Below are 26,974 nucleotides of genomic sequence, written 5' to 3' on the forward strand. Positions count from 1 at the left end.
AGCGACTGGGAGGTCACAGGTTCGATCCCCATTCGGGGAGCGTTCTCTAGATCTTCCCCAAAGGCACCAAGTACTGGTTATAGGCCCATGAAACGGACTCGAGAGCATTTCTATAAGAATGAGGTTTTCAATGCAATCGAGCTGAAATAATTAGGTTTAAACTAACTACAATTAGCCAAATGAAACTAGCATTCGTACATAAATGGGGTGAGCGTTGGTTGTACCAACGGGCTCTCCTCGTCGTAAAGATAATGATTTCAAATGTGGAACACCTGCTATGAGGTTTGCAAAAATCAACAGAGACGATGTATGATCATTTTTTAATTATAAATAAATAACTTAAAGTAACAAATAATGTCAACATAAATGTGAAAATGAGCATAGTGAAGAGGTGAAATGTATATAAAAATAAATGTCCAACGTATTCCGAATGTTTAAGAAAATATGTGGCTCGTCAAATTATTTAATCTCTATTAATTCCGTCGGTAATTAAACGGTATATATTATTTATGACATTAAGATATTTGGTATAGTTACTAAAGGTCAAACTTCAAATACCATTAAAACCGTTATCACGACGTGTATCAAAATTTACAGTTTCTCAGTGCAAAGAATAAATTAATAAATACACAAAAAAAGAGTTGGCGAAAGTGTCCTTCCATCAAAATGTGCGACGTCAATTTTGAAGACATGAACGGACATAACACACAAATGACTTCTAGAAGAACACGATATGCGTATATTGTGCGGGTGAAACGGTGACGTCTCATCACCAACGTCACTTGGCGTCACGAGGTTAGTCGGCAAGTCATAATTCGGGTTCAGCATCGTCACTAATTGATTTTTTACATCATGCCCATGGCTCTAAACATACAAATTTGCTGCATACCCCGAGGTAACATGGAGCAGTAGGTCAAATCTTGCATTTGATCTGAAAATAAACGCATTCAAAAACGTCAATCATGTGCAAACTTACCGAGTAGTGTTTACGAACTTAAGGTTAATTTCTACTAATTTAAAATGCCTAGAATGCATTAATATTCCGTAAACTTTATTGGAACGAATGTTAACTAGCGATTGCTTGTGAGTGTTCAGCACATTTAAGATACAATTCATTAATTATCAATGCATTCTGAGAAGGTTGAACGTGCTGCTTATGAATCGTGGAAATGCAAGTTCGAATTTTTTTCAAGATCTGACATTTTCTTATGAAAATGATAACTTTTCATTTGTGATTGAGAGGTTTGTTATTGTATTTCTTGTTGTTTAAATACCACTTAGAAGGAAATGTCGAAATGAGATCTTCTCGTTGAAGACAATGCAAAGGTAATTGTGATCCTCAAAATTACATTGATAACTAATACAGTGTAAACTGCACTTTTATCAAATTGATTTGAAAAATGAAACTTGAACTGCATAACCACTTAACACTAAGCAGTCGCTATGATAACTTTAGCTTTTTAAATGACAAAATTATGCTATTTAGCGACAAATGTTTATCTAACGATCACTAGCTCCATGATATCGACGAAAATCTACAAAACAATACAAGTTGGTACAAAGTAAATGTTTTCGGAATTTAACAGGTGTCCGAGAAACGTTTAAAATTTAAAAGACGTTCTCCAAACAAGTTGTGTTTAAAGCTTTAGAGTATACAATTGTAAACACAGGCTTACATTGGAATATGAAAAAGTCTCCTTTTAGGTACAAGAAAACTTACGGATCAATATTTACAAATATCCCGGATAAAATCTTTAATATCAGCTAGTTCATTCAGTCTGTGACCCACCGTTTCAAAAAAAATCAACATAATTCGTACACCTGATCACAATTTGTAAACAATGCTTCGTGATTTCATATTTGATCCCTTTAATCACAGGTGGTTAGCGTGTGGCTATGATATTAATTAGTGAAAACATCATTTTGAATGATAAATAATCATATTATAACGAAAAATTAACTTTTCTGAAAAAAAAAAATTTCACTATCAAATATATATATAACAAGGTATGCAACTCAAAATCAGCCCAAAACGGGGTGCATCGCTTTGAACAGCCATATCTTCATAAATTTTGCAGCGATTTTCACGATCTCGGTCTTATTCAACGCAGAAATGAATTTCCTTTCTGGAAATGTATATGTCTTGCAATATTTTTACAAATGCTGGGTCAACTTTTAAGAAATAACACGATACACAACACTCATGACCCAGTTGACAGTGATCATGCTGTCTTTAAGACTGAAATCTTCACGGAGTAAAGGGCAACTTCCCTACAAAGTTCATGTAGTTCGATACCATAATTCAATAAAACGTATGAAAAAACATTATTAACGTTACCGTTCTTGTCGTTACATTCTGCATCAAGACTAACTGTCCAGCGCCGTTAGAAACCTTTGTTTACATACATTTCAACTAACTGACATTTTAAACATACGAGTGATTTCATTGGTCCAATGCGGAGGTGTGTCTTTACAACTGGAGATTTCATTCATAAAGAATACATGATCACTGTCAACTGGGTCATGCGTGTTGTGTATCGTGTTATTTCTTAAAAGTTGACCCAGCATTTGTAAAAATATTACAAGACATATACATTTCCAGAAAGGAAATTCATTTCTGCGTTGAATAAGACCGAGATCGTGAAAATCGCTGCACAATTGATGAAGATATGGCTGTTCAAAGCGATGCACCCCGTTTTGGGGTGATTTTGAGTTGCATACCTTGTTATATATATATTTGATAGTGAAATTTTTTTTTTCAGAAAAGTTAATTTTTCGTTATAATATGATTATTTATCATTCAAAATGATGTTTTCACTAATTAATATCATAGCCACACGCTAACCACCTGTGCCTTTAATGACCAATATATATATATATATATATATATATATATATATATATATATATATATATATATATATATATATATATATATATATATATATATATATATATATATATATATATTTCGTAAGGAAATAGTGTTTGTGTTTGGAATTCTCATTCGCTTGAATTAAATTTTTTATTCAGTTTTGTTTTTAATAAAAGCGCATACCTCCAAATCCTCCGGTCATAGCATTCATTCGGAACAACGGGTTGCTTTGCTGGCCTCCTCCGACTAGAGCAGATAGATCGAATCCACTTCCAGTTGGCGATGGGGGTTCCGGTTGTTCCAGCGCCGGCAGCGGTATTGGCTCCAGCAGATTGGCTTGTAGAATCACCAAGAAGGTTCTGCATCATTAAATAGTTCATCATCCAGTTCTGACCCTTAACCTGTGGCACAGATGCCGCCACCGCCAACATAAACAGAGCTACAGCGATTTTCATTTCAGAGATGTTACGAAATAGATCCTCTCCTCGCGTTAACGCAAGTTGTGACGGTTGTCTAGATGCTCAACGTCTGTCCTAACACGGTCGGCGTGAAGGCTTAAATCAAGCCAGTAAGTCACGTGGGCATTACGGTGTAACGTTATGCGGTTTTGCATGTCATCACGCTTTGTTGGGTAATTATGTTATTTTTTTACGGAAGCCGAATTCTATGACAATACCTTGTTCAGTGTAATTATGATAATTTATTGATGAAAGGGTGTCAACATTGTACTTAGTTGAACGATTGTTGAGGCCCGGGCAGTCGCCTGCGCGTTTAATTAAGCAAATTAGGTGTTACTGTATTTGTATTTCTATATTTGTTTTTTTCAGAGCAATTTAAACATTGTGTTAAATTCTTCTTTTGTAATCGATTTCGTATTCATAAGTAAAAAAATAAAGTTTGTATCAAAATATAATTAAAAAAATAGTAATTAATGTACCAAAAATAGTACCAAGAATAAACGAGTATATGAAACAAATGCTTGATGGCATATTCAAATACAAAAACATTGAAACAGAATCGCACGTCTATTTGATTTTGGAGTTTAACAACCTAAATTTAGTAAACGAACTGAACAAGAGGTTTTGGGTTCAATCCCATCTTCATAGCAATACAGAAATGCATTTGATGCATAGAACAATGAGTATAGTTATGTATAAAGGTTGAATGTACTGTGTATTTAAATGCTCTGAACGATATTTGTATGTTTATTTCGGATGATGCTGTCAGCTAACTGAGGATAAGAAGTTGTTCAAAATTGTCACAAAAGCACGTGATATTGTAATTTGAGCCACTTCATGCGAGAACAGGTCTTATGTTATATGCGTTATATCACGACTAACATTATTTTCTAGATTGGTTGATGGGAATAATTTGAAAACATATTAAATCGTCTACATGTGTGTACGTATTGACAGGGCGACATATGTCCATACTTGAATTTGCGTTCCCTCTTATGTATTTAAAAATTATAATGATTATTGCAAACAGTAAATAAAGAATGGTGGTGTTAATGATATAAAATAGAAGATTATAAAAGGTAATGTGCATCGTTCATTTCATATTGTTCATTATATATTTATTAATTCCATATTTTGTTTACAAACACATCATGTTAATAACTGAAATACAAGATTTTTGTGAATGATTCTGTCATTGCATAGCTCATTGGCAGTTATAAATTTTTGACAATAAGTGACGGCTGTTCAAATATTAAATAAGTACTAGATGACACTTATGATTTAAGGCACTGAACTGTATGTCAAAAATTTATATTTATTTCTGGCATGACAAAAGTATTTTACGAACGGAGAATGGGAGAATTTTGTAGTTAATTTGAAAGATATATGTATGGTGATATAATTTCCTGGTCGTTATATGGAGTTTGTTACATATTGAATATGTCTTTGCTTGTGTAAAGGCGGAAAACCTTAAATGAAGTCTGATGTGTTTGACGAACATTCAAAGTTGATTTTTCTCTTTATTAAAGAATTCTATATAACCCCATGTATAGTACGTTTTCGGACACTAGTTTTACACACTCACACCTGACAAGACTGCGTGATGAGCAGGCTTGTCTAAAGCTATGCTGGTCGCGTCACGCATAAGACCCATTTTCGCTTAACGCGGCTCGTATATATTTTAATTTTCACAAAGGAAACGTTTCCAGACTTCAAAATGTTTTAAAGTGTTTAGGTTTCGTTGAGTATAGTCCCGTTACTTGAGATGTATTATATGACCTCATTATTTTTTTGAATTTGTTTCGCGCGTTCCTAAACTTTCTTGCAGCTAGTGATGAAACTTTAGAAACATTTTAACCAGCAGGTAATGATACGCACCTTGGTAAACGTTCACTGTGTTTTAGATAACTTGAGTTATGGTCATTTTTAGAAAAGCATCTATATAATATTGGAACTCGTGTTTCGCTAAACTCGATGGTATTTATTTTATGAGTTGTGAAACTTGATAAACATCTTAAACAATTTTGGTTCTGATAAAACCGGAGTTATTTCCCGATATTAGCAGAAACATGAACTTTTTGAACTAGTAAGGGCGATACCCCCGACAAATGATTGCTTACGATATTATAAAACTTTACAAACATTTTACAAGCATGTGAACTTGCTTATCTGGTTTGGCACGATGAAGTCGCAGTGGCTTGATTACTGTCGTTTTGGCCCAAGGCATAAGTAATTTAGCAAGCTATTACTAAAATGTAAACATGACAATGCAGTAATTTACTACGGGCACTCAACACTTGGAGGATTTAAATCGAGTGTAAATAACACGTAATCATGTATTTGCTAGACCTTTAGAAATCCCGCCATTTGGGGGAACAAACGAGGCTGAACCATTTTAAATCTTTTCTAACATGACACATCAGCTACATTTTAACTCATTTATGCCTAGTGGACTCTTCCCGCCATGACGTCACGTCCGGATAAACAAGTTTTTAAAAAGACGGTCAGTTAAAAATGGGAAATAATTAATATTTCGGTAATTAGTAAATAAATTTAAACAAAAATAGTGTAGAAAAAAGTTTGAAAAATTCTCTACATGTACATGTTAAAAATATTTTCGTCAGTTATTGTTGACGGCCAAAAATGGACAACGAAGATTCAGCGTTCACGCAAGATCAACCGGAAGTTCTTTCAAAAATCAAAATATTTGACATTAACGAAGCTCGCCTGTTGATAAAAAACTAAAAATGGAAGAGAAAGAAAGGAAAATAAATAATTATGAACATGCGTCAGTGAAAATCGATTCCGGCGAGGGCGAAGTGCGAGCTTACAGTTTGAACGAAAATGTAAATATGATGAAGAAATTGAGATTTACTGATAAGGAACCGCTAGAGATTGTAGAAACAAACGGAGGAACAAAACTTGTACTAAACACAGGTACTTATGAACTGTTAAAATTTGCTAGCAAAAAGTATTTTTCAGACAATTCACTTAATTAGAAGTACTTATGTAAATCAGCAAATGACAGAGAATCAAATGTAGTGGAGCTTAGTTATAAAGTCGCGGTTGAGAATAACCACTTGTACACGTTGAACATGTACCACACGACTTCATCATGCTTGGTAAATGGCAGAAACGTGGCTCACTTCTTTGACACAGACCTTCCAAACATTTCCAAATAATGAAAACTGAAATTCAGTCAAATAATAAATCGATATGTGAATTAAATGAATACATGAAACAGCAAATACTGTCACACTTGGGGCGTACACATCCCGAGCGCTCATCACCGAAAATGTCTGTAACGTATGGAGTTGATAAACCTGACACGCCTCTAAACAGCAGTATTGAACAGGACTCCTTAACAGAAGAGAATTCCTCCCGAGTAGTAAACAATGACTTCCGAATAGTAGAGAATGAAGCGGTCACGGATATCGAGATAGAGACACAAGCTAAAGATGAATAAACTAAAGTTACAGAGACAGAATTAGAAGCAAAATGTGACACACGTTTTGATATTGATTGCGCCACCCAAACAGACGCGGTAGAAAATGCCATTCTAAAGGAAATGAAGATCATGAATGAAATACTGATAGATACAAAATTCCGATTAAACAATTTTCAATAGGATACTACACTGCAACTTTCACAATTAAGAGATGAAATCGCAAGTGTTAAAAATGCAATCTCTTTAGCTAACCTGCAATCAACAGATTAAGTAGAAACAATAAGTCAGAGTACGGATATACTCAGTAAAAGCATGAAACAAGCCAACGACGCACTTCACAGGAAATAACAATCAGTGCATGATAATATAAAGAAGATAATCCCGTCTACAGCGAATATGGCGGAACGGTTGTTACAAAATGAACGCAGTGAAAGAGCTACAACGGAAACACCTCAATCGGAAAAAAACTAATGATAACGGAAGCAGTGAAACAGCTACAACGGAAACACCTCAATCGGAAAAAAGTAATAATAACGGAAGCGGACATGAATGAAAAGAAAGCGAACAGTCTCCAACGGAACAAATACTCGAAGTAAATACTGATATTGTGGACACGGTAGATAGAGCAGATACCACTCTAATAATAGGTGACTCAATTCTAAAGGGTATTAACAGGCGTGGATTGAATAAAAATACACACATTAAAACTCTACCAGGACGGAAAATTAAAGACATTCGTTTGACACTGGATTCATGGGACATTACAAAATACAAAAATGTGATTATATATATTGGTGGGAAGGAGGCGACGCAAAAAAGCATACCGTGAGATAAAGCAACTGCTACATGAATTTAATGGACATAACTGCACTGTATACTTGTGCACAGTTGCCCCAAGACGAGATGCAGATGTAGTTCCGCTGAATAACATAAGTAAACAAATATGCGAAGAAACAGATGCTCAAACTATTGAAGTGTATACATCATTTATTTATGGAAATGGAAACATGGCTCAACATTTGTATGGCAGAGATGGGATACATCTGCACGCTAGAGGCTGCAGTACGCTAGTGGCTAACATAAACAAAGCCGTGAACATCATTAAACAGAAGACGTGCGTGCAACAAGATCGACAAGCTAATCGTAGCGTAACCCCTCATTCCACTCAACCCGGAAGTAATGGATACGTAAGTTATGCTCCTGACCGAGGCAGTCCGAGAAACGGCGATTAACGTAACTATCAGTTGCAAACCGGAAGTTATGGCAACAAAAATACGCATCTGGACGAGGCTCAAGGAATGGCTATTCACTTGATGGAAGAAGCAGTTTTCAGACGCAAACCGGATACAAAGATCTTGCACCAGGTCAAGTTGCCGGAAACAGCATGGCAACTGATCAACGACGATTTGACTCTCTTCAGGGACGACGAATGCCACCAAAAGCATATTGCAATGTGTGTGGCTTGAATAATCACGACACAAACGACTGCTACCGGAAATAGCGTCGATCGGACAGTTACCATAGCAACTCGTGGTCCGAGTCTAGGAGATACGGACGATATCGCCGTCAGAGCAAGGCCCCAGCTGAACAACAGGCTGCATAGGACATTCGCATCAGGCCATCACACATTTAAAATCCTGAGAGCGGTACTGTTAATTATAATAAATTTGATGTTTAAAATAACTTATGTATAGAATGTAATAATTGTGTATGCAAATGTGATTCTGAAACTAGAACTTTAAATACGATTTTATCAAATGAAGCTGTCTGCTTAGTATCAAATATTAATGATAAAAATTCTCTATTAGAAAGAAGCACTACCATTGAAAAAGATAATTGTTTTTCTAATGAACATTGTAGTATTATTACAGAATCAATTTTGGATTTTAATTTCACTAATAGAGGATTACATGTTGTTTGTTTAAACATTCATCACATATTACTAAAGATTGACGAAATCAAATATGTACTTTATAATTCGGATATTCACATATTAGGACTTATTGAAACATTTTTAAATGCTGAAATATTAGATAATGATATATACAAATTCCAAATTATATTATTATTCGCCGTGACAGAAACAATCGAAAGGGTGGAGGCATATTAATTTATATTAAAGATAACATACCTTTCCAACATAGATTGGACTTAAACGTAATTTTTTTAGAATCAGTTTGGATTGAAATAATGTTTCCTCAAACAAAATCATTCTTACTAAACTTTGTATACAGACCACCGGATTCTAAAATTGAATGGATATCGACATATGAATCTAATTTTAAAAACGCTAATAACTTAATGGATACAGAATTTTATACATTAGGAGATTTTAACATAAATTTTCTTTCTGACAAAGATGTGTTCAGTAATAATAAATGGTCTTCTTTTGTGATGGCAAATGGACTCCAACAAATGGTCAGGCAACCAACACGAATAACAAAAACATCTAACACTATAATTGATCATTTGTATACTAATAGTCCGGATCGAATCATGGAAATGTTTGTATCGTCCTATAGTATAAGTGACCACTTTCCAGTGTGTTTCACTCGAAAGACACGTTATAAACTATCTAAAAACACGCATTTAACAAAGGAATATAGGTAATTCAAAAATTTCAATGAATCAAACTTTCAAAATTATTTGTTAATGTCAAATGTAGAACATGTTGATATAATAGCAGATCCAAATACTTCACTTAGTTATTTACTAAAGAAAATTAATGAAGCGCTAAACGTTCATGCACCAATAAAAACAAAACGAATAAAATCTGATCGTCTATCCTGTTGGTTTACAGCAAAAATAAGACAAGAAATCAAAATTCGCGATTGGTTAAAAAAGCAACATAAAATAGATGAATACAAGAAACAGCGAAATCGTGTAACATTCCTAATAAGAAAAAGTAAAAGGCAGTTTTATAACCTATCGGTGAAGAAAATGCATCAGTTCAGCATCTATGGAACACTCTTAATGCTTTAACAAAACCACAAACTTCACCAACTCTCCCAACAAAAATAAGGATAAATATTAAAGATATTGAAAATGTTGAAGATATTTTAGAAGAGTTTAACAATCATTTCATCAACATTTCCCATATTGTTTCGAAAAGACAATATGACCCAAACATTTATCAAACTTTCAAAACATTTTTAGACACAAAAAAAGGAGTTCATGTATTTGACATTTCTCTGATTACGATATTTGACGTTCGGAAAATAATAGACTCTCTCAAAATATCTAAAGCTGCCGGAATAGACAATATTGGCACTAAAATTCTCAAATATTGTGGGGATACCATTGTAGGTCCGATTACTTCTATTATTAATACCTGTATAAACGCTGGAATTTTTCCTGACCAGCTTAAAGATGCATATGTTTTGCCAATACATAAAGGTGCAGATAAAAGTGATCTTAACAATTATAGACCAATTTCTATTCTCCCAACGATTTCGAAGATATTTGAGAGACACATCACAAATCACCTAAAATGATATCTTGACAAGCATGATCTACTCCACAGTTACCAATCTAGTTTCCGCCAAAATCATTTCTGTCAAACATCCTTGATTCGCCTTGTAGATTCTTGGTTACAGTATATTGATTCTGGTCGCATGGTTTGATCAATTTTCCTGGATCTCAGGAATGCATTCGATTTAGTAGATCATGACATTTTACTTGAAAAACTCAGCATGTACCATTTTTCTGACAATGCTCTTGCTTTGATGAAATCTTATCTTTCTAAAAGAAGACAGTGTATTAAAATAGGTTCCAGGTTATCGTCGTTTCAATATATCAAAACCGGTGTACCACAAGGCTCTATACTTGGGCCAATTTTATTTCTTATTTACATTAATGACATCCCATCCTTCGTTAAAAACTCAACAATTGATCGTTACGCAGACGATTCAACATTACACGTATCGGATAATACCATTCATAATATACAATTACGTTTGCAAAACGATTTGGACAGTATAGCAACATGGTGTTCCTTTAATAACATGTCAATTCATCCAAACAAAACTATATGTATGCTTTAATCAAAAGCTCGTAGTTCTAATGACAATCTTAGACTTAATATTAATGGCATTATCCTTGAACAAACCAAAGAATTTAATTTACTAGGAGTTACGATTGATGAGCATCTTACATGGCAATCTCACATTAACAGTGTAAGTCGTAAACTTAACTTTAAACTGGCCTTATTAAAACGAATGAACTGTTTTATTAACTATGAAACAAAAACACTATTTTACAACTCATATATATTAACGACTATGGATTATTGTTGCGCATTGTGGTGTTCAGCAACACAGTCACATTTACGTAAAATACATTCGATACAAAAACGAGCTGCTAAAATAATACTGAACGAACCATATTCAACTCCTTCAGCTCCCTTATTTAAAGAACTAGGTTGGTTGGCATTCAATAACAGATGTACTTACCTAATTGGATCTATTGTTCATAAGTTTGTTATAGGCGCAATGCCCTCTTATTTCAATAATGTTATTCATATCTCAAATAACAATGTGTACGCTCTTAGATCCATTACACACACTGACATATCACCTATTCCATTTAAAACAAATTATGGAAAACGAGCGTTTTCCTTTCGGTCACGAACCATATGGAATTCAATTCCAATAAGCATCCGACAAGTGTCTTCGAATACTGCATTCAAAATAAAATTTAAAAAATACCTACAAACAAATCATTGATATATATATATATATATATATATATATATATATATATATATATATATATATATATATATATATATATATATATATATATATATATGCTCATTTTGTTTTTAAATTTTTCTATGTAAATACTTTGTTGTGATGTGTCTGATGTGATTTATTTTGAAAGATTGATTTTTGTAAGATTGATTTTTGTATCAGATTTTGCATATTTTGTATTATCATACTCATCATCGTCATCATTATCATCGTCGTCGTCATCTTCGTCGTCGGAATTGATAAGGAAGTCATTATATAGAGAATAATGGGTTTGTTTTGATTATAGATCAGGTTTATCATGCGAGGCTTAGAAAACAAAAAGCACGAGCCTTGGCTAGTGCTTTTTCGTTTTCGTGCCGAGCATGATGAACCTGATCTATAATCAACACTAATCTATTATTATATGTATCCCACTTTTAATTTAGTAAACCTTTTTATTTAAACAGAATTAGTTTGACTGGATAATTTCGATGGATTAATGACGTCATTTCGTCGAAATATTGACGTCATTTCCTGCCGTTGATTATAGATGATATTTAATCAACGGGACTTTAATCAACCGAATTCGCTGTTAAAGTGGGATATAACATTTAACTGTATAATTAATTTTCTTTTTTCTTTTGTATGTTCGTATGCATGTTTCAATATGTATACTTGTGTTTTGTTACTGAAGACCACATTGTAAAAAAGAAATTATTTCTGAATGTGAATTCTTCATGAAATAAAGTTATAATTATTTTTATAATTATTATTATCCTTCTAAATTGGATCAATTTATGTCCACAATTAGGAATGTCTAGTATATTTATTTCTTTATTTAGAATATTTCTTACAGAAATTCCTTTACGCAAACAGCGCAGACCCTGATGCGACGCTACGCTGTTTGCCAATGCCTTTTTTCTAGACGCTATGCATAAATGGGTTAAAAGTTCTCCGTGGCGTAATGGATAAGGAGCATGCCTAGCGACTGGGGGGGGGGGGTCACGGGTTCGATCCCAATTCGGGGAGCGTTCTCTAGATCTTCCCCAAAGACACCAAGTACTGGTAATAGGCCCATGAAACGAACTCGAGAGCATTTCTATAAGGCTGAGGCTTTCAATGCAATCGAGATGAAATAATTAGGTTTAAACTAACTACAATTAGCCAAAATGAAACTAGCATTCGTACATTAAAGGGGTGAGCGTTGGTTGTACCAACGGAATCTCCTCGTCGTAAAGATAATGATTTCAAATGTGGAACACCTGCTATGAGGTTTGCAAAAATCAACAGAGACGGTGTATGATCATTTTTTATTTATAAATAAATAACTTAAAGTAACAAATAATGTCAACATAAATGTGAAAATGAGCATAGTGAAGAGGTGAAATGTACATAAAAAATATATGTCCAACGTATTCCGAATGTTTAAGAAAATATGTGGTTCGTCAAATTATTTAATCTCTATTTATTCCGTTTGTAATTTAACGGTATTTATTATTTATGACATTAGGGATGTGTTATAGTTACTATAGGTCAAACTTCAAATACCATTAAAACCGTTATTACATCGTGTATCAAAATTTACAGTTTCTCAGTGCAAGGAATAAATTAATAAATACACAAATATAAGAGTTGGCGAAAGTGTCCTTCCATCAAAATGTGCGACGTCAATTTTGAAGACAAGAACGGACGTAACACACAAATGACTTCTAGAAGAACACGATATGCTTTTATTGTGCGGTTGAATCGGTGACGTCTCATCACCAATATCACTTGGCGTCACGAGGTTAGTCGGCAATTCATAGGTCGGGTTCAGTATCGTCACTTATTGTTTTTTTACATCATGCCCATGGCTCTAAACATACAAATTTGCTGCATACCCCGAGGTAACATGGAGCAGTAGGTCAAATCTTGCATTTGATCTGAAAATAAACGCATTCAAAAACGTCAATCATGTGCAAACTAACCGAGTAGTGTTTACGAACTTAAGGTTAATTTCTACTAATTTAAAATTGCCTAGAATGCATGAATATACCGTATCCTTAATCGGAACGAATGTTAACTAGCGATTGCTTGTGAGTGTTCAGCACATTTAAGATACAATTCATTAATTATCAATGAATTCTGAGAAGGTTGAACGTGCTGCTTATGAATCGTGGAAATGCAAGTTCGATTTTTTTTCAAATCTAACATTTACTTATGAAAGTAAAAATCTTTTATTTGTGACTGAGAGGTTTGTTATTGTATTTCTTGTTGTTCAAATAACTCATAGAAGGAAATGTCGAAATGAGATCTTCTCGTTGAAGACAATGCAAAGGTAATTGTGATCCTCAAAATTACATTGATAACTAATACAGTGTAAACTGCACTTTTATCAAATTAATTTGAAAAATGAAACTTGAACTGCATAACCACTTAACACTAAGCAGTCGCTATGATTACTTTAGCTTTTTAGATGACAAAATTATGCTATTTATCGACAATTTTTTATCTAACGATCACAGAAGTAGCTCCATGATATCGACACAAATCTACAAAACAATACAAGTTGGTACAAAGTAAATGTTTTCGGAATTTAACAGGTGTCCGAGAAACGTTTAAAAGACGTTCTCCAAACAAGTTGTGTTTAAAGCTTTAGAGTATACATTTGTAAATACAGGCTTACACTGGAATATGAAAAAGTCTCCTTTTAGGTACAAGAAAACTTAAGGATCAATATTTACAAATATCCCGGATAAAATCTTAAATATCAGCTATTTCATTCAGTCTGTAACCCACCGTTTCAGAAAATCAACATAATTCGTACACCTGATCACAATTTGTAAATGCTTCGTGATTTCATATTTGATCCCGTTAATGACCAATATATATATATATATATATATATATATATATATATATATATATATATATATATATATATATATATATATATATATATATATATATATATATTATTTTTTTTTCTTAAGGAAATATTGTTTGTGTTTGAAATTCTCATTCGCCTGAATTAAATTTTTTATTCAGTTTTGTTTTAAATAAAAGCGCATACCTCCAAATCCTCCGGTCATAGCATTCATTCGGAACAACGGGTTGCTTTGCTGGCCTCCTCCGACTAGAGCAGATAGATCGAATCCACTTCCAGTTGGCGACGGGGTTCCGGTTGTTCCAGCGCCGGCAGCGGTATTGGCTCCAGCAGATTGGCTTGTAGAATCACCAAGAAGGTTCTGCATCATTAAATAGTTCATCATCCAGTTCTGACCCTTAACCTGTGGCACAGATGCCGCCACCGCCAACATAAACAGAGCTACAGCGATTTTCATTTCAGAGATGTTACGAAATAGATCCTCTCCTCGCGTTAACGCAAGTTGTGACGGTTGTCTAGATGCTCAACGTCTGCCCTAACACGGTCGGCGTGAAGGCTTAAATCAAGCCAGTAAGTCACGTGGGCATTACAGTGTAACGTTATGCGGTTTTGCATGTCATTACGCATTGCTGGGTAATTATGTTAATTTTTTACGGATGCCGAATTCTATGACAATACCTTGTTCAGTGTAATTATGATAATTTATTGATGGAAGGGTGTCAAAATTGTACTAAATTGAACGATTGTTGAGGCCCGAGCAGACGCCTGCGCGTTTAATTTAGCAAATTAGGTGTTACTGTTTTTGTTTTGTTATTTGCTTTTTTTTCAGAGCAATTAAAACGTTGTGTTAAATTATTCTTTTGTAATCGATTTCGTATTCATAAGTAAAAAAATAAAGTTTGTATCAAAATATAATTAAAAAAAAAAATTAATGTACCAAAAATAGTAACAAGAATAAACGAGTATATGAAACAAATGCTTGATGCCATATTAAAATACAAAAACATTGAAACAGAATCGCACGTTTATTTGATTTTGGTGTTAAACAACCTAAATTTAGTAAAAGAACTGAACAAGAGGTTCTGGGTTCAATCCCGTCTTCATAGCAATACAGATATGCATTTGATGCATAGAACAATGAGTATACTTATGTATAAAGGATGTAATGTGTATTTAATTGCTTTGAACGATATGTGTATGTTTATTTCGGATGATACTGTCAGCTAACTGAGGATAAGAAGTTGTTCAAAATTGTCACAAAAGCACGTGATTTTGTAATTTGAGCCACTTCATGCGAGAACAGGTCTTATGTAATATGCGTTATATCACGACTTACATTATATTCTAGATTGGTTGATGGGAATAATTTGAAAACATATTAAATCGTCTACATGTGTGTACGTATTGACAGGGCGACATATGTCCATACTTGAATTTGCGTTCCCTCTTATGTATTTAAAAAAATTATAATGATTATTGCAAACAGTAAATAAAGAATGGTGGTGTTAATTATATAAAATAGAAGATTATAAAAGGTTATGTGCATCGCTCATTTCATATTGTTCATTATATATTTATTAAATCCATATTTTGTTTACAAACACATCATATTAATAACTGAAATTAAAGTGAAACCAATGTCTTTCAAAGATGTGAATACTATTATTGTTGTGATAATAATTGTTCTCACCACTCGTCCACAGACGGGCCTTGTTTACAATAGTCAACATTTACGCACGTAACAGTCGTAAGTTCTATAATGTATAGCAGACACCTCAGGTACACTTTAGCATGCCAAGATGTATGCGTCAAGATGTTTGAAACTAATGACTTTTGGCCACGAAATGTGTTAATCTTCGACACCTAATGATAATAATATGCTAATTAAGACAATGCATGACAAAAATTGCACCCCGAAGATGTCATGTACTCTGTTTCCCTCCGTTGTTGTTATTTTTGCAAATATGTTTACAAGCCCCGCATGACGTTGTATCGTGATTTTGGCCAGCCACAAAAATGTATGAGCTTTTAATGCGGTTTCGTGTTTTGAAGAACTTTTGAGAAATTGTACAAGTCAACAAAATAGGTCAATTGTCTATGTTTTTTCTTGACTCAGTATCACGTATTCTTAATTGTTTATGAGCGCATGATCGCTAACCGCAAATGATTTGGTTGAATTGTTTCATTGTGTGTTATATATCGTTGTAAAACGTCGTTTGTACTCATCACTGACGTGAAAGTACTATCCTTTAAGGCAAACTTTATCGCTGACTTTTGTGTCAATCGTAGAGTGAGTTTAACTTTTAACTTATTTCCCGCTTGAATTAATTCATGAACCATTTATACCATGGCATTCAAAGAATGTCGTTGCAAGAGAGGAATCAAAATTGTAAATAAATATTATGGTACTGTTTAAATGCTGATGATATATTTTAGACTTTTCCAGCTGTTTACTTTTCAAATATGTATATAAGAAGTACCATATTGATTTAAAACTTGTTTTATTTTCGATTCAAATACACGCATCGAAAAATCGTAGTTAATGCTTTTAATTAAATGGCATGCATTAAACAATGTAAATATTTTGTATATAAAAACCATAAATAGCAAGTTTAATGACTGCCATTTGTTCTTACAACAGACTTTTTTCAAGGCCTTTTGATTCCTATGAGACTATATCAAGTTATCCAAATTCATAAACACTGGGACAAATCAAAAGTAAGATAAACATTGCAAGCATGCGTAAGACTAATAAAATGGTAACGTTGCGCAATATTTCATTAACTTTCGCCTTTTCAGATCATTTCATAATAAATAGTGTACCTGTCAAATGAATATAGAAACAATGATGTCGATGGATTGTTGATTCGGATACACTATCAAATAATGAGACCTTGTTATCACTCATATGTCGCTTCACTTGCATCACCGCTTCTGTCAATATGTCATGGTATACGTAAAATGCAGTGTGAGCGACAAACATAATGCAACGTGATAGACTTGGTATTAATTGATTTATCAGACAGACAGGCAAACATTTTATTTGACTTGCACAATGTTCATCGTCAATATCACACGTTGGTGGTATTGATATATGTCAACATGTATATTCGCTGAAAAACAAGTGTAAAAAACATGAATATATACCAAAACAAATGCATATTGAAGTACAGAAGACGAACAATTTGGTAAATTACGTTATACGATGTAACACATTCGATCTGATACTCAACGATTACTTAACAAATAAACAAAGTTTTATCAGTCCAGACCTATTGGTTAATTGTAGCAATTGTACATACTTAAATACTGATGAACTATTATTGTAAAATACATACAACATGAAATTCGTCCTCAATATCTGTGGCATTACAACAAAGACAATATATTTCTTGTCTAGCAGAAATGTTTCCATTATATCTACCAGTTTGTATACAAAGAGGGTGAACCGATAATCTTAATTGGCATAACTGAAATCTTAAATTTTTCGGAACTAAGTCTAGGTAATTCTCATATTCAAGATTCAGTTGTTTAATTGCAATTGACTTTTACGACTGTCGCAAGTATTGATACTCTCTTGTTAGACCTCGCTTCACACGTTTTTACATGTACATTTGTTTATGTTACGAATGAATGCAAGAATAGCGTACAAATGCAGATATTTTCAATGAAAATAACGCTTTTCATACTATTTTTATCATATTGGAAACAACGCCAGTATATGGATAGTGAATTTTATATTAATTTATATATTTTAAAGTGCTTGTATACATCCATATTTTATTGCCAGAACTAAGTCATATAAACGCAGGGTATGGTTTACACAGTCTTAAAAATTTAAGATTTCTTTTGACGTTAATGCACTTGATAACACCGATGGATGTGTTAACCCTTTATGATAAGTGTTCACAATGACTACTACTGGCTAATAATTTGCCGAAATTATTAACTGCTTTCTGTCATCCATTCATAGGTGCGTTGTTTCTTTGTAGCATTCAGACACCGACTAAGTTATGGTCTATTGTCAACCATTGATGCTTTTATTTGAACAGTTGTTACATTTAACACTCTGTTAACAGGGGTTAATTTCCTTATTGCATACATTACGATCACCGTTAATGGGCGGCTGTCAATGCTGACGGTTCGGTCGGTTTCCTTAATGAATGAGGAACGTTCAATTGCAATCAACAATGTATGCATATATGTATTGTTTTATATGAATAAGAAATTTATCAGTTTTATCGGTTAAATGAAGTTTGAAATTTATTGCGATAGATTTTGTGAAAGTTTCTGTCATTGCATAGCTTATTGGCAGTTATTAATTTTTGAAAATAAGTGACGGCTGTTCAAATATTAAAATAGTACTAGATGACACTTATGATTTAATGCACTCAACTGTATGTCAAAAATTAATATTTATTTCTGGCATGACAAAAGTATTTTACGAACGGAGAATGGGAGAATTTTGTAGTTAATTTTAAAGATATATGTATTGTGATATAATTTCCTGGTCTTTATATGGCGTTTGATACATTTTGAATATGTCTTTGATTGTGTAAAGGCGGAAAACCTTAAATGAAGCCTGATGTGTTTGACGAACATTCAAAGTTGATTTTTCTCTTAATTAAATAATTTTATATAACCCCATGTATAGTACGTTTTCGGTCACTAGTTTTTCACACTCACACCTGACAACACTGCGTGATGCGCAGGCTTGTCTAAAGCTATGCTGGTCGCGTCACGCATAAGACCCATTTTCGCTTAACGCGGCTCGTATAGAATTTAATTTTCACAAAGGAAACGTTTCCAGACTTCAAAATGTTTTAACGTGTTTTGGTTTGGTTGAGTATAGTCCCGTTACTTTAGATGTATTATATGACCTCATTATCATCGAGAAAGATGCTATTTGGAATTTTGATCTGACCCCTGGGTCAAAAGTTATTATCACGTGCGTCGCATGTTGTTAGTAAAATGATTTTTTTACCAATTTTACCCATTAATTTACCCATAACTTTTGACTCAGGGATCAGATCAAAATTCCATATATTGCACCATCGCACATTATGCTCATTGCTACCATGTGTGTAAGTTTCAAGGTTCAAGTGCTAACAGTGTAGGAGGAGATAGTGGCCAGGACAGACTGACAGAAAGCGGAGATCAAAACAATATCCCCAACTTTTTAAAAGCGTGGTGATAATGAATAACGAAGACAAATGAAGTTTATTAATTTTTCTCAAAACATCTTCCTTTCAACACATGCATGGTGTAAGCGTTACTTCTATAACGCGCCTTCTATTTGGCGTTAAAAACATATTATCTTTATGAACATAAGTTAAAATTCATTTTACAAGCTTAATTACTGCTGATCTTTCATGTTTCAACTCTTGTGTTATTTGTTATTCATCAACATTGTGTTGGTGTTTTATTTTAGTAAGTTCAATTGATGCGATCGTATTCAAGCTCGTTACTCTACTGGATGACATGCCCATTGGTTCATGTCTATTGCCCTACTGGATGACATGCCCATTGGTTCATGTCTATTGGCCTACTGGATGACATGTCTATTGGTTCATGTCTACTGTCCTACTGGATGACATGCCCATTGGTTCATGTCTATTGCCCTACTGGATGACATGTCTATTGGTTCATGTCTACTGTCCTACTGAATGACATGCCCATTGGTTCATGTCTATTGCCCTACTGGATGGTATGCCAGTGGGTTCATGTCTAATGCCCTACGGGAGAACATGCCCGTTGATTCATGTCTATTGCCCTACTGGATGACATGCCCATTGGTTCATGTCTACTGTTCTACTGGATGACATGCCCGTTGGTTCATGTCTACTGTTCTACTGGATGACATGCCCATTGGTTCATGTCTACTGTCCTACTGGATGACATGCCCATTGGTTCATGTCTAAAGTCCTACTGGATGACATGTCCATTGGTTTGTGTCTACTGTCCTACTGGATGATATGAAAATTGGTTCATGTCTATTGCTCTACGGGAGAACATGCCCGTTGATTCATGTCTATTGCCCTACTGGATGACATGCCCATTGGTTCATGTCTATTGCCCTACTGAATGACATGTCCATGGATTCATGTCTATTGCCATACTGGAGAACATGCCCGTTGGTTCATGTCTATTGCCCTACTGGATGACATGTCTATTGGTTCATGTCTATTGCCCTACTGGATGACTTGCCCATGGGTTCATGTCTTTTGCCCTACTGGAGAACATGCCCGTTGGTTCATGTCTAATGCCCTAATGGATGAAATGTCCATTGGTTCATGACTATTGCACTACTGAATGACATTGCCATTGGTTCATTTTACTTAAGGGCCGGTGTATCTGGATATTCGTTCGTACGAGAATGTGTTGCTACGCTATACATGACATAGGCGGACATTGGTTCTCGTTTAAATTTGGAACCCATGAATTCCCACGTTAAATATCCGCACGTTCAAACAAAAGTCTTTAACAAAATTGACCATTGTAATTTGCGTCTTTTTCTAACAACGCACTTGAGACCCTTAATCTTATTTATATGTGTGTCCCCCTTCAGTATTCGTATTCATATCACATCCTTTATGTTCAGTTTGATTTGACCTCATCAAGCCGCATCTATAGTCTGAAACATAACCAGATAGACAGTGTTGTATAATGTATATGTATTTCTCTATACGTTATTTTATGACATCGTTCATTTGCCTTTAAACGTAGTTACTTCAGTTTCTCTACATTTAATACAACCACACTCACTCAATCTTATATGATGGCATTGGTTAGTTTATGACTCTGAATCATAACGTTGGATGCTGAAAAACTTCGGCTTGTAGTTAACCCATTTATGCTTAGTGGACTCTCCCATCCTTCTAAATTGGATCAATTTATTTTCAAAATTAGTGATGTCTAGTATATTTATTTCTATATAATATTTCTTACCGAAATTCCTTTAAGCAAACAGTACAAACCCCGATGAGACGCCGCATCATGCGTCGTCTCATCTGGGTCTACGTTGTTTGCCAAGGCCTTTTTTCTAGACGCTATGCATAAATGGATTAATTGAATTCAATTCACTTCAAGATATAAAATTCATGTATTTATTGGTGATTAGTTAAAATTGTTAAAAAAACATACGCATTTATATAGCTTGAACCGTCCGCTTATGAGATTGTGCTGCTTTTCCTTACCATGTCAAAACTCGATTATATTCAATCATCATTTTTAATTGTTTGTACATAGGCGATAGTTAGCGTTTGTGTGTTAATTATATTAAGAAGCCGTCGGTGTGAGTAAGACCATTAAAAATGACTTTGAGTGTAATGTGTCATACATGTTCGCCGTATCGTCTGCCTAGGATGCAGTTAAATAAAGCAGTTTGCACATAAAACAATACTCATTTTAGATTCAGCATGTTTTTGCCCAACTTATGATAATTCACATCTTCAATATTGTATTCCGCTAAATCGATTAAACATAGCAAAACAACGAAATTGATTTGTGGTAAAATGGTGGCGGTGTGCAAATAGACCTTTATTTGAGCAGACTGACCTATGTTGTGTGCGGCAGACAATTTCTTATTTTGGGATTCATTCCCGTTCTAGACAGTAGTCTATCTACGATGTCAACTTTTTGTAATTGATATGATCAATTGCCATCAATTGCATCATTTTATAGTCAATCACATCTTGCTCTACAACTTGGATTTAAGTATGTTTCATTTTTGCATGTGTTTGGCATTTGTGAGCATGCAGGTTTTACAACTCATTACGTCACTTTGATTATGCCCTCAATGTAAATGCATGAAGCCAACTTCAATTTGGATGGTTTTTGATGTATTTACTTCACGGATACGCATGTGCGATTTTTTTGCGTAAACAGCACCGATCATAGATTAAATGAGTTCTAATATTATGCAGAAAAATTATATAAATTTGGGTATTATCGACGAAATTTACTGCTTAGTTTTAGTAATTGAGATAGTGATAAACAGTTCGTCGTTCCGATGCTTGTTAGTCAATCATTCGGGCATTCGTTGCATTAGAACTCCAAACCGTTGATAATAACGAAATAATCAACATTCAGCCGGAAGTTATTTCTGAAAGAAACCATGGACAAGGCCTAATATTGTGAAAATGGTTCAATAAAATACGCGCGCTTCAACGCGCGATCTAGCAAACGTTTTACAAACAAATATGTTCGACATAATTTAAGGCATCAAACCACATAACTTGTCCACTGTTTGTATTCATGTCTAAACAATGTCTACGTTTGGTTAATATGGAGTTTATAACTATTGGCATTATTCGCCGACTCGTCTCAGTAATAGTTTATTCTGTAAAAACTGTAAATAAAAATGAACGCAAAAAGGTGGCAAAGGAATCCATACGGTCGCGTTTTGATCTTCAATATAAACACTCATTTTAAAAGAAATATACTATTAACAAAAGCAACAACGCGCTTTTCGAATGTGTTCGTGCCAAAATGATTGCTTTGTACAAAAAAAAAACCCACACACATTAAGACTGTCCAACTCTGTGTTTTACATTATACTGTCTATTTCGGAATTCATTCTTGATCACGAAAATAGTATGTCTACGTTGTCAACATTTGGTTATTGATCTGTTCATTTGACATCAATTGCATCATTATATGGTCATTCAATGTCAAGGATTATGCTCCATTCGACTTGCATAAGACATACGTACGAAAGGAAAAAAGATTGAACAAATCCATATGTCAGCGTTCGGATTGTACAAGCGAAGTTAGCCCTTTGCATGCTGGGAAATTTGTCGTCTGCAAAAATGTCGTCTGCTGAATTTCTAAAATTAGCATTTTCTTCGATTTTTTTCAAAGAATACTATCAGAATAGCAAACAGTTTGGATCCTGATGAGACGCCACGTTCTGTGGCGTCTCATCTGGATCCATACTGTTTGCAAAGGCCTTTCAGATTCGGTTCCCGCACTGAAAGGGTTAAAAGCATATCGACATTATGAAAATATAATTTGTTGTCATACTTAGCTATTGTGTTAAATTAGACAAATAAGAAGTTGAAAATTCTGCCATTTTGAAATCTGTTTACCGTCGGCGAGAATACACCATGCTTCTCTGATAGCTTCTCTGAAGTCCAATAACAAAGTATGATTTAATTTTGTTACGTTCAAAGGATTTTTTTTTAATCTGAACTGCCGTTTAATGCCTTAATTACGCAGGTCTTCATTTGGTACAGTCCGGAAAGGACATAAACAGTACTTGTTAGCATGTATATATATATATAAGCTTACGTATTTTAATTGTCTTTGGTATTTAGTCTAAGAATTAGTTGGGTAACTTACGCCAAGAGATCATATGTATTGAGGACCGGGCTATATGTTCATTTGTATTGTTGTGAGATATAAAATTTCATTTATATAATTTAGCAGTGTGGATTGTATTGAAATGCATAGACATCAGTGTACACCCCCATACATGTCCCTGCTTTTGTAGTGTTGTGTCGGATAACGCAGACACATTAATACATATATAAAATGACTACTGAATAAACGAGGTAATGAAAAACGCATATAATATGACAATATCACGCCCTCAACAACATGCTCGTCTCTCATTGGCTGTTTGACGTCACATGCTGACCCCATATATTCTATATGGTGTCAGTAGACTATATAGGACAGTTTATTGTTACATATTGGTATTGTTATGTAATGTTCTTCAATTAAATATTTTCGATAATACATGTTACAAATAAACATTGTTTGTCTTTGTTAATTTGATTAGATGGAAAGTAATTGGCGTGATAAAATCGTTACAGGCCTAATTACTGACCTGATACGGGATATACTTCGGTCGAGCCCCGATATGGTTCTCCACAGAACCGTATATCCCGTATCTGGTCAGTAACTAACCCTGTTTCTATTAATATAGAATATCGAGATGCTTTAACTATTTTCAATGTCTCTAAATGTTAATAAAATGAAGCATGAGTCCGCACACTTCATAGAGTTATTATTTCTAACATTTGTTTTAGAGGTGGTACACTTACGGTTGTCAATGCGTTGGTTGGTGTAAAGATTAGCTGGTCATATATGGCGTAAGACCCATTTTCGCAGGACATGTCTCAATGAACATAAAAACCAAGATAAACACATACATATGGGCCGCGGTCTGTGAAAAGGGGGTTTAATGCATGTGCGTAAAATCTCGTCCAAGATAAGCCAGTGCAGTTCGGGACGACACTTTCGGCCTTAACTTGATTTTTGCTAAGAAGAGGCATTCTTTAAACAGAAAATATCATAAAAGCGTTAAGTGTCGTCGCTGATCAGGCTAATCTGGGACGACACTTGAAACACATGCATTTTAACCCCTTTTCAAAGAGCGCGACTCATATGGTTTCTGATTTATACCACATCGTTCTGGCGTCAGGCTTGGTCAAAAGAACAACGCCAACACTCAAACACTAAAGGTAAACTAATAAACCCGTCAGAAAGACTTCAATAGCGTTTATACGACACCTAGGAGTTTTTTTTGCCATAAAAACACGCCTTCTTCCCTTTCATCATCGCTTAATAATGTCTTATAAAAAACGAATACTGCATATTAAGATAAATGTCGTCGTTTCTTAACGGAAATAGTTACGAAGAAGATCAGTTATATTACTGCATTATGTATGATAAAGAAAACCATATGGTTCTAGAGAATACGGTCTAAATATGACCATTTCATCTTTGGTAATTTCTTGAAGTGAATAACTATGTCATCATAATTATCATCATCATCATAATCATCATCATCATCATCATCATCATCATCATCATCATCATCATCATCATCATCATCATCTTCTTCTTCTTCTTCTTCTTCTTCTTCTTCTTCTTCTTCTTCATCATCATCATCATCATCATTCAGTCGTACACGTTGATCTTGTGTTCTATGTCGGAGCAGTCTCGTAGGCACCTGTGTTTTAAGGTATGTGTCCGACGTTTTGATTTCACGTGAAGGGTTTTGGTCTTTTTGTCCTACATTAGGATGGAGACTACGAGAGTAGAGTCTGTGCTTGCGGTGGAAGCTATTGGAGTTGCTGGTCCATAGTCTTGGCATCGCTGCTGTCGCTATGTCAATTTTAATTCGGACCTCAATGGCACTGCTCCCCTCCTTGAATAGGGTGTCTCCCAGGTGCTTGAAAATGTTCCCTTTTTCCAGATTAACATAGATTCTGTTGATGAGGTCTTGGAGTTCAATGCAGGTGCAACCATGAGGTCCATGCGATCAGGGAATTCTAATTTGAAGATTGGGTCGCCTTGCATCGATGAAATAGAGGTATGGTGGTCTTGAATGATGTCCTGTATTATCTTCTTAAGGAAATGATAATCAGAACAGGGGAAAGCAGACAGTCCTAACGGAGGCCTAATGATGTCCTGAAAAAGTAATCCATCTGTAAATTGAGAAATACTGCGATGCTGGCGTTTCCTTACAGTCCTTTGATGACTTTTACCAACGCTTGGTAATGTTGAAACCTCTAAGAATTTGCTATAAACCATCATTAAACGGTCGAACGCTTTTGTAAAGGCGATGAATGTGTAGATGAGCTGCCTACGTTGGCAATGCAGGGACTTTCTCAATGATGTTTAGTTGAAGATTTGTTCCACTTTGCTCCATCCAGCTCTTAATCCAGCCTGCAACTCCGCCAATATTTGCCTTGCCTTTCTTTTCAATCGGTTGAGGATCATGCGTAGGATGGCTGATAAGGCTGATGGTGCATAATTTCTAAGAAAGCTTGAGATTGCTTGTTTGTTGAGAATGATCACTCCTTGGGTCACTTCTGCTGCACCAAGATTTTCTGGCAAAGATATAAAATTGATTCTGTCGTCACCTCTCGTCCGTGCTTAATCAGCTCAGAAGGGGCATGTTCCAATCCCGGAGATGTTCATACCCCCAGACTGCGCACTCCCTTCTCCACGTCTGTTTTTATTATGAACATATTTCCAGCATTGGGTTCTGGTTTGGGATCGTTCAGAAGGATACTGGGACCTTGTTAAAGCTTGAAGTCATGGAGGTCGCTGAAGTATTCGGTCCAGCTGTTCAGGACTGTAGCAGTTATGGTAATAAGGTTCCCGTTCGCGTCTTCTATTACACTAGCCTTCTGGTGACTAATCTTCGTGACATTCTACGAAGTGATGTTACCCCGGTAACCTTCTTTCTATTTCCCGTTGTTATCTCTTCGTCTATGTTTCTACATTTCTCCTAAATCCTTTTTTTGCCATTTCATCTTTTTCTCATCTTCTTGTTCGCTTTCTGATTTTCAGTCCATGTGTCCAGGATGGTATACAAGTTATCTCTTTAACATAAACATGAGGATAAACAGTGCACACACAAATCGACCTGTGCTTTAAGACACACTCTTTATAAACTGAAAGGGTTGTGTTCATTTCAAACTTGCGATATAAAAATCTATAACATAATTTTGAAAACTGAGTTGCGTAAGATTATGCAATAGCGAACAACTTCAGTGCATTCGGCGCTTTGATTTGTTTATTGTCAGCGGTCTTAGCTTTGGTAATATGTCTTTGACCGTTTGCATGGTATAGAAGAAA

The 26,974-nt window shown here is 34.7% G+C and overlaps 1 protein-coding gene across 2 annotated transcripts; it reads right to left on the reverse strand.

Annotated features, from left to right (window-relative positions):
- Positions 1-308: 308 nt before the first annotated feature.
- On the reverse strand, positions 309-14,892 carry LOC127831650 (uncharacterized). Of its 2 annotated transcripts, none has more exons than XM_052356661.1 (2): positions 14,564-14,892; positions 309-931 (listed from the first exon to the last, which is right to left on the reverse strand). In XM_052356661.1, exons 1-2 carry the CDS (start codon positions 14,832-14,834, stop codon positions 846-848), a joined length of 357 nt encoding a protein of 118 aa, XP_052212621.1. In that variant the 5' UTR covers positions 14,835-14,892; the 3' UTR covers positions 309-845. The 2 variants fall into 2 exon arrangements, 1 of the variants encoding a protein (XP_052212621.1); XR_008026426.1 differs by lacking the exon at positions 309-931 and adding an exon at positions 13,298-13,433.
- Between the last annotated feature and the right edge of the window lie 12,082 nt (positions 14,893-26,974).

The sequence above is a fragment of the Dreissena polymorpha genome, chromosome 5 (genome assembly GCF_020536995.1).
Source record: "Dreissena polymorpha isolate Duluth1 chromosome 5, UMN_Dpol_1.0, whole genome shotgun sequence".
Lineage (NCBI taxonomy): Eukaryota > Metazoa > Mollusca > Bivalvia > Myida > Dreissenidae > Dreissena > Dreissena polymorpha.

What these genes read in the sequence shown, in the direction of transcription:
- LOC127831650 (XM_052356661.1), bottom strand. Translation starts at nt 14,834, where the DNA reads ATGAAAATCGCTGTAGCTCTGTTTATGTTGGCGGTGGCGGCATCTGTG. An exon ending in TATGACCGGAGGATTTGGAG is followed by an intron (nt 932 to 14,563) that starts GTATGCGCTTTT and finishes GTTTATTTTCAG; the next exon opens with ATCAAATGCAAGATTTGACC.